This window comes from Puntigrus tetrazona, chromosome 20 (genome assembly GCF_018831695.1).
Source record: "Puntigrus tetrazona isolate hp1 chromosome 20, ASM1883169v1, whole genome shotgun sequence".
Taxonomy (NCBI): domain Eukaryota; kingdom Metazoa; phylum Chordata; class Actinopteri; order Cypriniformes; family Cyprinidae; genus Puntigrus; species Puntigrus tetrazona.
In genome coordinates, this window is record NC_056718.1 from 23,271,786 (window position 1) to 23,284,363 (window position 12,578).

A 12,578-nucleotide genomic window follows, 5' to 3' on the forward strand; every position below is an offset into this window, starting at 1 on the left:
TGCCATGGCAACCAGCCGCAATTATACTATATTTCATATTTATAATTATTTGAAGTGATGAATATACGAGTAGCTAACTATAACCTTTGAAAATGAACAAGGGCTATCATTTTGCGATTCCCAGGGGATGTTTCTTTTGTATTTTAAAAAAATAGTGTTTTCGGATGCGTTTTGTGTCGTTTTCAGGCACCGATTTCATTGTGCAAACGTTCTTTTGATAGCGTGCCGTATCAAATACGCCGCGCCGGTATCGAGTTTAGCGATTTTCAAAGATAAAATGGAAAGAACAGCCTCCTAAAGCAAGGGAGAGAAGCATTAGTGTATGAAAACGGCCCGTCTGCCCGGTGCGGAGTCAGGATAGCTGTTGTTCCAGCAGGACTGTGTCTGCCCAGCATATGGCTCTCTCTCCCATTGTTTCAGGAATAGAAAACAAATGCAATTGCATGCCAGAATTCTTCTTACCAATCTGTCAGCGCTGCGCCGCGGCTGCCAAGTGGACGCTGGCAAAGAGAAACGGAGTGCATGGCAATAACGGTTATAATCACGAAAAAGACTGCGAGGGAAGTGATAGGAAATCGTGTGTGAAAACTGTACTGGTTTTTTTAAAACTATTTCGGTCACGAAAAGTTGCATTGGGGGCTGTTTGTTTATTAATATAGATTGTCCGTATAAGTGATATTATTGTCATATTGACAAAGAAAATACTTTTTAGGTTCTGTCCCAGGTGTAGAGATCGATTTACTCGATGCCTATTGGCCTTGAGCGGTGGGGGCGTGGCAGTGAAGAGCCCCGCCCCCTCACATTCATCACTGCCATCTGACATTACAAGCTTGTACAACTTTTTGTACAACAAGCGATTGTTACTCTCCCCCGCAGAGCTGCATTCAATAAGCTAATTAATCATTTTGATGCGATAGCCGTGATATTGATTTTACCCCGCTGCGATTTGTTTTTACGCGGCACACGTCTAGAGAGCTAGCATCAGGGACCCTTTGAATGGCTGATATTAGGGCACAATAATATTTAAGACGTTTCGGGGGCTTGATTTCCTGGTGGACTGCGACGGCAAAATCGGTCGGTTTTCTCTTTTCAAGGCTTGTCACATCCATTTGATTTGAAAACAACTTGGGATCAGGTTTTAAAAGGGTTTTGCAGCTTAACGCAAATTAACTGCAGTCGATTACGATGATGGAAATGAATGGCAATGAATGAGAGCTCACATAATTCAAACTTTTAACATAAAGTATTCGCTTTTTTGTTTCCAATGTTTTCTGGCGCGGGCTAACTTGCGGTGTGTAGGCCCTATAATCTACTTTTACTTTTCTCAAATGTAGTTTTGTTTTGGTGTGGTTGAATCGAAATGTTAAAATTCTAAAATTAAATAATGGAAAAGCATGTATAATTAATTGTAACCTTTCACAAAATCTTTTATACGTTTTGACAAACTTATAGGATACTATATGGTATTTTTTACTGAATTCCGTGTCTTTTTTCTAAATTCAATTTTTCTGGATATTTTAATTCAATTCAAGTTTTATTTGTATTCGCTTTTCAATCGGTGCAAAGAAGCTTTGCGGAAAATTAAAGTTTTAAACTATGTTTAGTAGCTTATCAGTATCTTATAATATTTTAATATTTTAAAAATTAAACAGAATTTCTTGAAAAAATATATATATATATATATATATATATATATATATATATATATATATATATATATATATATATATATATATATATATATATATATATATATATATATATATTTTTTTTTTTTTTTTTCAAGAAATTCTGTTTAATTTTTCCAAAATTCTGTGTTTTGCTTTTTAACATATTTGTGCATTTGATTTTACTAGTTAAGCAAAATGTTAATAATCAGAAAGCACATCCAATAAACTGCATTCATAAAACTGTAACAGTTTAATAATTTATAGTAAGTTTTATTCCTCTCAGAAATTCCGTTTGCCTCTATTAGTTTTTCTGGATTTATGATTTACTAGAAATGCATTATGAAAAAAGAAATCAAATGAATGGTTTACCGTTAAAATAAAAACGCGATATTAAAAAGGTTAAGCGGTCTTTTGGTTTAATATTCACCGACACTCGTAGCGACTTCATATCAAGTTTGCATCACAGTTCTGTGTTATACTATAAATTCCATTTTTATTACTGGATTCTGTGATTCCATCTGCATTGGGGCCTTCAGATGCATTTCAGTGCCCTGGTGAAATACTTTTGAAATTGTAGGTCAGGAGGAGGCCCCCCTCTTTGTATTTGCAGTCAGTTTGCTGCGTATCCATCACGCCGTCTTCATTATCTCCTGCAAAATCGAGTGCAAGGATTGCTGGGTAATGTGTGAGGTCAGTGCTTTGTCCTCTGCGTTGATGATTACCCCTGAAAGCTTCTTTATTGGCTTTTTAGAGGCCAGCTGTATCCACTCCTTCTTACTGACACAGATTAGAAGTGTTGAGCTGGCAGGAGTGAGGGAAGAGATTTATTGTTTGCATTGCTACAGCGCCTCGACTCTATCCTGTTCTCCCCACGGACAGATAATCAATAAACTGTGTCCACACGATGATGGGGCGTGCATGTATCCTTCTCGGCCGCTGTTGAGTGGGAATAAGACATTCACGGCCACACACGCGTATATTCAATGGCGCTTTTTGGAGGTTTTGTTGAAGGGTGTCGTTGGTGCCCTGAAAAATTATAATTTTTTTGTATCGTTTTCATCTCAAAATTGTAGTTTTCCAAAAAAAGCACTGAGAAAATTACGTTTTTGCTTGAAACAAGGGACCGTTATTATGGGGTATGCATGATAATCTTAGTTTTTTGTTTGAAATGAGGTTATTTAGCTTGATCTAAGTAAAAATTCACTTCATTCTGACTCATTTAGAAAACCCTGGATCGCAAAACCAGTCATAAAATGGGATAAATAATCTTTGTAGCGATGTATCGTTTGTTACTATATAGTTTATTGCACAAAAAAAAATATCAAAATACTGAGAAAATCAGCTTTGAAATTGTCCACATGAAGTTCTTAGCAGTGCACGTCACTAATCAAAAATTAATTTATAAAATTTATAATTTATATAATTTATAAAATTTATAATTTATTACAATTTATATAATTTATAAATTATATATATATTTGAGGTGGGAAATTAAAAAAACGTCTTCACTTAATATCCTAATGAATTTTGGCATAAAACAAAAATCGCTAATTTTGCCCCATGCAGTGTATTTTTGGCTGTTGCCACAAATATACCCCAGCGATTTATGCATAGAATTGAAATAGTCCTGTCAAGCTTGAAATAACAGTCCAAAAAAAATTTAATATTGCAGTTCAGTTAACTTTTAGACTAAATCTAAAGAAAAAAAAGGGAGTTTGCTTATATGAGTATCATATTTGGCCTATATACTGTATATTATATATTACATATTTCTTTCATATGCCCAAACTGATAGCTTGTTATGTATTATTTACTCACATTACTCAACAGGATTATCGAGGCGTGTAGTATATTGTGTGCAACATGCTCTCAGGTTTTAATTATGTTTATAATGCAGAATCTATATTCTAGATATAGAAAAAGCAGATGTAGTTATTTGATACAGCGTGGAGTTAAAAATGCAAACTGAAGTACGCAATGCAACGAAATAGTTTGACCACACTGCATATTGATTGACATATATATATTTTTTAAACTATTTTCCAGGCAGTGTAGTATTTATTATGCAGTGCATTATCTCTTTAAGGATGATCTTAAAGGTACAGATCATTAAAAATGCAACACCCTCGTGTCCGGTCCGGTAAAACTAACTTTCTCGTGCAGAACACAAACGAGGAATTATCGAACAATATCCTGTCCGTGTGATTTGTGCGTAATTAATTTCCTTCGAAATCATCAGGCTACGGTTTCTAATGTACGCCTGCAAGTAGGGCATTTGATCCAAGCGTTAGGCTTTCTTTTGAGACAGGGGAACAGATTAATGAGTCTCTGGAAGGGTCCTGTAGTCTCTCAGGAGCGATCGTGTTAGTTTTGTAAGGCTTTTAGTAATCGCCGGAGTAAACGTAGACGTGCTGTACGTAGGATTTCTGCATTATTTATCGATTTAATGGCTGCTTTTATCATAAGTGCCTCGTGTTCTCCTGAGAATAGCTGGTTTGTTTTGACTAATGCATCGCACAGTGATACCTTTACCTCAGGGCTCCGGGATTTATACTACATCACCACAGATGTAAAGGAAAGTTTTATTAAAAGGAATGACCAAAAACTTAAACTTTAAGATGTCGCTCCAAACCTGTATGAGTTTCTTTCTTCTGCTGGTTGCCTTTGGCTGCCATAGTATTTTTCCCATGTTATTGACATCAATGACTACCAACAACCGCTCGGTTACTAAAATTCATACAAATATCTTCATTTGTGCTCGACAGAAGAAATAAATTCATAATGGTCTGGAAAAACCTAAGGGTGAGTGAATCAGGACACCAGTATTTCATCAAATGATGGCAAAGAGATCATCCATCCATCCATCCACACACACACACACACACACACACACACACACACACACACACACACACACACACACACACACACACACACACACACACACACAGACACACACACACACACACACACACACACACACACACACACACACACACACACACACACACACACACACACACACACACACACACACACACACACACACACACACACACACACACACACACACACACACACACACACACACACACACACACACACACACACACACACACACACACACACACACACACACACACACACACACACACACACACACACACACACACACACACACACACACACACACACACACACACACACACACACACACACACACACACAGACAGACACACACACACACACACACACACACACACACACACACACACACACACACACACACACACACACACACACACACACACACACACACACACACACACACACACACACACACACACACACACACACACACACACACACACACACACACACACACACACACACACACACACACACACACACACACACACACACACACACACACACACACACAGACACACACACACACACACACACACACACACACACACACACACACAGACAGACACACACACACACACACACACACACACACACACACACACACACACACACAGACAGACAGACACACACACACGCACACAAACAGACACACACACACACACACACACAGACACACACACACACACACACACACACACACAGACAGACAGACACACACACACGCACACAAACAGACACAGACACACACACACACACAGACACACACACACACACACACAGACAGACAGACACACACACACACACACACACACACACACACACACACACACACACTTGGCCTGGGCCACAAGAAGTCTCTTGTGCTTTGCAAGACTGGGTTTATTTGATCAAATAGTAATATTGCAACATTATTACAGTTTAAGGTAACTTTTCTATTTGAATATATATTACACTGTAATTTGTTTTCGTGATGCACGCTGATTTTGTTTTAGCGTCATTACTCCAGTCTTCAGTGTCATTCGAATATTCATATTTGCTGCCCAAAAAAATTCCTTTTTTATTAAAGAATTATTTTTTGACAAATTTCTTATTATTACCACGATTAAAAACACTTGTGTTGTTTAATAACTGTTGTGGAAACCATGATGCTCATTACTTTTTTTGATGAACAGGAAGTCCAAAAGAACTCATTCAAGAACAGCATTCATGTGAAACATATATATTTTTGTATTATAATTTTTTCTTTTTTTTTGTCTGACAACCTGAGACCAACCGTCATCCGTCCTCATATATGGGCTCTGCACTTCCAGACTCGTCTGTGGAGAGATCCATCTTCAGAAGCTCTGGTAACAGTGGGATTTGTCAGCGCTCTCCGGGAATGGGATTATTATATGGTCTCTCCGAATGACCTGTCTTTAAGAGTAATTTTCCCTTCCTTGTTCGACCAGCACGCTCTCCGCAGTCAGTCCCTTTAACAAGCGCTACGATGACATCTCTGTCACAGCTGCTGCCTGGGCTCATCGCGTTAAAGTCCATGTAATGGCACACACCATTAACATTCTCACCAATGGGAGGTGGGAATAGATGTGATCCGAAAACAAAATGATACGCCTCATATATCCCCGTAAAGCTGAAAAGGACAGAGAGCAAGTACAATTCGGACATCATTTTGGTCCACATGTCATTTGAAACCAGCACGAACGCTGCAAAATATCTCAGCTTGTCTTTTAAAGAGGACTTTTTATTTTATTTATGTTGTGAAACACACAGGATGATTGCATCATATTCTTGTGCAACCAAAATGTAACTGACTTTAAAATATAATTTATTAAATCTTACAAATATTTGATAATAAGTGCATTGTATCGGGCACAACTTGTAGACTCTCTTCTGAGTGATTTTAGATCTTACCTGCTGCTTCTATCATATTTCCACTGCTTTTATCCTCTGTTGTTGTTTTCGGATGAAGCAGATTTAAATTACTTTTCTCCTGACCGTCAAATCTAACCCCAGTGAGAGCCATCCGCAAACGTTATTATGGTCTCCGGTTACTCCGGTTATCTATATTAAAATGTTTGATTACCTTTGGGGAGACATGCTTTCTCTGAACATGTTTGCGAAAGGATTTGACATCTGCGGGATTTGATTGTCATTGGTATTGAATTAGATCTTGCCTTGCCTGTAACATCTCATTTCACCTTTTATTATGAGAAGTCATTTTTTTTCATTCATTTTATCCTTTAAAGCCAGTTAACAGTCATACTTAAAAGCTTAATTATAGTTGTTAATTCAGTTATGAGGTTCTATACAGGTTTTAGAAACTGAATAGGAAAGAAACATACAAAATACATTTTATTAGATTTTTTATTACTTTATTTTTGCTAATTTAATTTCAATTTCAATTTAATTTAATTTAATTTAATTTAATTTAATTTAATTTTATTTAATTTAATTTTATTTTATTTTATTTTATTTTATTTTATTTGTATTGTATTGTATTGTATTGTATTTAACTGTATTTAATTTTAATTGTAATTTAATTGTATTTAATTTTAATTTAATTTAATTGTATTTAACTGTATTTAATTTTAATTTATTTAATTTTAATTGTAATTTAATTGTTTTTAATTGTATTTAATTGTATTTAATTTTAATTTAATTTAATTCCATTTAATTGTTTTTATTTTAATTTAATTGTATTTAACTGTAATTTAATTTAAACTTTTTAATTTTACTTTATTTAATTTTACTTTATTTAATTTTAATTTTAATTTAATTTAATTATATTTTTAATTTAATAATTTAATAATTTTATTTAATTTTAAATAATGACTAGTTAATGGATATTGTTATTATTGTTATCATTACACTGATTTTGTACCAATCTCATTAAATTGTTCACTTCTTACATGCAAACATACGTTTGGCTTTATATTCTGCTACTTTACGATCACCTCATTCCATAATCTTTCTTTTTGGGTCTGCTGATGTGTTCTCGACTATACCAGTCGTCGCCAACATTCATTTCTTAATTAAATTTAAGAGTGTGGAAATTGCGAGAACAAAGCATTTGATTTGTGTTCGATTAGACTGATTCTCGGTCTGCTGTTTATGTCTGTGCTTTTTTTTCCTCCAAGCATTACACCCTGAGAGTTTGACATGTTGAAAAGGCTTAATGAATCGATTAACAACAATCCATCATTCATTAAAAGTTTATAGATATGGGAAAAACAGGTTTGTTCACTGCAGAGAGACTCGTATTAAGTGAGAGATGGCTGTATCTGCAAAAGAAAGTTCCTTCATTCAAAATAACACACATTAAATTTGTAACATTATGGAGAAAGTTTTGTTTTAAAGTTTTATTCATCTTGCGTTTTTACCTGCAGTACTTCTGCTGTTACGATCTTACAGAAAACTCATGCTTATTTCAAGAGTAGCTTTGCTGTGTCAAGAGATTACCACAGTATTTTAATAAAACCTCTCAGCGCAGAAAGAAACCTGACTTTCGTAATTTATTTAAGTCTATAGACCTGTTTTTGGTTTCTATAGTTTCTTGGAAGATGGCTACAAACAACTTTTTTTCTTACCTTTTCTCACCAAGGCTGCAATTATTTGATTAAAAATACAGTAAAAATACTAATATATTTTAAGCAACCCTTTTTTATATTAAAATAATAGTAATTTATTCCTGTGATGTTCATTTAGAATTTTCGGCATCAATGAATCTTCAGAAATATCCTTCTATGGAGATGCAGATTTTATTGTTAACAACAGTACAAGAATAAAGTAGAAATTGTTTGAGAATAAAGCTGAAATACTACAAGGTTAAAGTGAAAATATTACGAGAATAAAGTTGAAATATTATGAGAATAAAGTAGAAATTGTTTGAGAATAAAGCTGAAATACTACAAGGTTAAAGTCAAAATATTACGAGAATAAAGTTGAAATACTACGAGATTAAAGTCAAAATATTACAAGAATAAAGTTGAAATACTACGAGATTAAAGTTGAAATATTACGAGAATAAAGTTGAAATACTACGAAATTAAAGTCAAAATATTACGAGAATAAAGTTGAATTTTTTTAAGAATAAAGTCGAACTGTTTCGAGAGTAAAGATTAAAGTTATAATATTATGATATATCCATTGGCTCTGTTGCAGAATCACATCACTCTGTGCTTCTCAAATTATTATCTTTAGATGAATTATATATAGTGTAGTAGTCACATATCTGTGTGTCTGCATGAAAAACGCATTTTAATTTAATTCTGGATATATTGTCGTGTATAGTAGGTTATGTAATGAGCGTTCTTACAAAGATACGTTTTAACCAATAAATGTGACACAATGAAATTTTTTTTTGATAGAACTGCATCTGAATTCTGTCCTATCGAGTCAATCCAGGCTATTTTCATGCGCTGTAGGATACTATTAAAATATTTTAACTTTAATTTCTACTATTTAAATTCTCGAAACATTTAGACTTTATTCTTGTAATATTTCGACTTTATTCTCACAATTCCGACTTTATTGTCGAAATATTACGGCTTTAATCTCGTGATTTTAGTATTTTGTTATTTTTCAGCATGGCACTAAAACACCGCCATACACCGATTAATAAAAAGTTGAAAATAGTTATGCAACTATATATATATATATATTTTATACATTAAGTGTATACATTTAAATTGCGCATGTATATATTTCAGAAAAATGCATTTATGTATTAAATATATTTATTTATCATATAAATTTAATCAATATAAATTAAGATACATGCAAATATTTTTAAATATAATGTAATAATAAATTATTAACTATTAAAGTATAATGAATATACACAGAACACACATATATTATTAAAAAAAAAGGTTTTTGTATGCGATTAATCATTCAACAGCACTATCTTTTCTGTCACTTTTGATAAGTTGAACGCATTCCTTGATGAATAACAGAATTTGTTTGTTTGAAAAGTTACGTGTTCGTTTTGGAGTCGTTTTTGATTTATTCTGCGGCGCCATCTAATCTAATCTAATCTAACCCTAAAATCTGAGGATTTATAGGAATGACCAGCAAAAGAAGGTTGATCCAGGATTATGTTTTGCTCGATTAAACCGCATTAAACAGCTCGGATGATTTTAATAGCCGGCTTCACCCTGCTTTACTTCGAACCACTTCAACCGATTGATCGCTTTCCCAAACAGTTTGTACATATAAGTTTGTATTGATCGTGTAAAACGGATCGTGCCGCAGGAGACCGTCTTAATAAGTGAATTCTCTGTGTGCCTTCGTGTTTTCCCACAGGAGAAGAGAATCTGCTGGCGATACTGAAAAGAAGATGGTGGAAGTACATGATTCTGGGATTGATTGACATAGAGGCTAATTACCTGGTCATCAAAGCCTACCAGTACACCACACTGACCAGCGTTCAGGTACATGAATGTGTTTACGAGCTTGTGAAAAAAAGCCAAAGCGTGACCATAGAGGCTTTTATTGGGTCTGTCCGAGTGGCAGTTAGCTTCACATCGCGCTTGTCATTTAATCTTCATTACAGCGCTGTTTGTGCTGAAAGAGCCTTATGCGCGTCACGGCTAATGGTGTTTGATTAGCGGCCGGAGGAGGTCTCAATGATTATTAGAGATTCCAGCAGAGAAAAGCATCGATTTCTTTTCCCACTTCTCACTCTTCTTTTGCCATCACGGACGGTCATTACGAGCGCCCTTGTGGATGCGCAGACTGTCGTTAACTGTTTGTTAGGGAACGCGCCGGCATCCGGTCATGTATTAGCCTAGCCTACCCTACCGTCGGGCATTAAAAGGGACACTCAGGCTTTTATCAGATCTGCAAGCGCGACTGAGAGGATCAGCTCTGATCAATGATGATTTCATAATGCGCACGAAAGAGTACACGTCTTAAAACATAACCGTGCGGTGTTGTTATTGATTTTTTTGTTGTTGTGATAAGGTAGCATTATGACGGCACAGGACGAATACAGATGCTGTTCGATTTTATAAGCCCCCCAAAAAGACAAGCAAACACTACAAAGGCATCACGCACCCTTAGATTTTTGTGGGTGTTGATTGCAACTTGTAAAAAATGCAAAAAACGGTACCTTTGCTAATTAACTTTAGTGTTTATTGGACGTAAAAAGAAGTTTGTGTCAGAACCCGTTCGGTCAGTCCGATTATTTACATTGGAAATGTCATTATCACTCTATTAAATGATGTTCATGCAAAATTATAAGTTGCTTCTTTAGTGTTTCGAACACTTTCAAAGCGAAATGTCCTGTGTATCCGGAACAGATGAATGTAAATCAGTCGCGTTTCGTTTATGCTGTCCGAAGCAGCGCTGAAATGTTAATGCTTTCAACAACGTGGCTCCCTTAAACCTTAGCGTAGCGTTGACGTAAGCGAACACGAGGTAAAAACTCATTTGCTAAAGCAATCGCATTTTGGATTGTTTCTAAAAGCAATCGTTTACCCGACTCTGAGCACATGAAGCGCTGGTTATGCAAACATCAACATAGCGTAGCATTTTGAAAGAAACTGGGTCAAAGAGTTTAAGATGTCCGCATCGAAAGAAATTCACAATAGTCCAAAGAACGATAACAATTTAAAGCATTATTGCAGTTATTAGTTTTACGTTTTTTTCGTTTTTCGTCTTTGACCCGACTGCATTTGTTTATACTGAGTGCTTGTTATAATTTGCGTGTAAAGTAGTTTTCGTTTAATGCCAACATCGTTAATCTTAGCTGTAATTATATTGAATTATATGCATATTTGGAGTTGATGGGTTGATGTGTTTTGATCCACAAACCTGCATTTTATTCACAAAAACACCCACAATCCAGTTTAAGTCATTTGCATACTTTGTCTTCCCTCCCCCCGTATTTATAAAATGTGATTCATCGTTACATATTGTCCTTCTACAATATATAAAGGCAAATTCTGAGTTGCTAAGCTTATTTCATGTGGTCTTTATTCACAATCAAGTTTAATTAGATTGAAGAGTTGCAATTAAGTGCTTGTTTGCGACATTTCTTTAACGAATTGGAGGAAAACAAAAGCAGACGATGCTTGCAAATGAACGGCATAATCACTGCGAATTTCGAATATGATTTTTGTTATGGAAATTAAAGCTAATGCGCGATCACGTCTTACGCACGCGTTCTACCAAGTCGTTCACCTTTAATCCGGCGAGCCAGAAATGCCTCAGTATTACAGGTGCATGACGTCTCTGCACAAATGCACTGATTTGTTTTCTAGAGTCTTGTTTTTTGAACGCGCCCAGTGCGACCAATCACCCGCTAACGCCAGTTCAGCACTTCTCCGGTGCCTGCACAGCACAACCCCGTGCGCCCCCGACTTTAAAGCGTCATCTGTCTCTGTGTTCTCCAGAAGAGAAATAGACTCTCACCGTCGTCAGGTTCATAGCTCTCGGAGCCGCCGGAGACCGCAGCGTCTCTGATCAGACAGTGGAACCAGACGCTCCTCCAGGTCAAGCAAAAACAGAAACCCTGAAGCACACCACCAGACTTCATAATGATTTCCACCGCACTGCTGCGCAGCCAACTTTAATATAAATACTGTAGACAGGCGGCGCTTTGTTTTAGAAAGCCAGGTGGTGCTAGATGAGAAAAATATAGAAACCGGATGAAAAAAATACAGCCTTTTCAGGCTTTTTGGATAATTATTCCGCCTTTCTCACTATTCTAAGTTTGTCTGCCTCGTTTTCTCATAAGGAATAGCTGGCACTTCTGTTGACATTTCTCGGGAATTTTGAGTTTACATCTTGCAATTATTTTTTTTCTCCCACAGGATTAAAAAAAAGTTATTGCGACTTTATTCATTTATATATTTATAATATAAATTGTGCATTTATGTGTTTAGGTTTTGTGACATGGCAATTTGCAAGAAATTCATAATTACCTCTTTTAATCTATAATTAACTCTTTTTTATTTATTTATTTATTTATTT

At 35.5% G+C, this 12,578-nt stretch overlaps 1 protein-coding gene across 1 annotated transcript in view; it reads left to right on the forward strand.

The window, feature by feature from the left end:
- Nucleotides 1-12,578, forward strand: part of slc35f1 (solute carrier family 35 member F1) — a 79,083-nt gene that overhangs the window by 39,402 nt on the left and 27,103 nt on the right. The window contains exon 3 of the mRNA XM_043220395.1: nucleotides 9,906-10,033. Coding sequence (XP_043076330.1) covers nucleotides 9,906-10,033 — 128 coding nt within the window. The remainder of the gene's footprint in view (nucleotides 1-9,905; nucleotides 10,034-12,578) is intronic.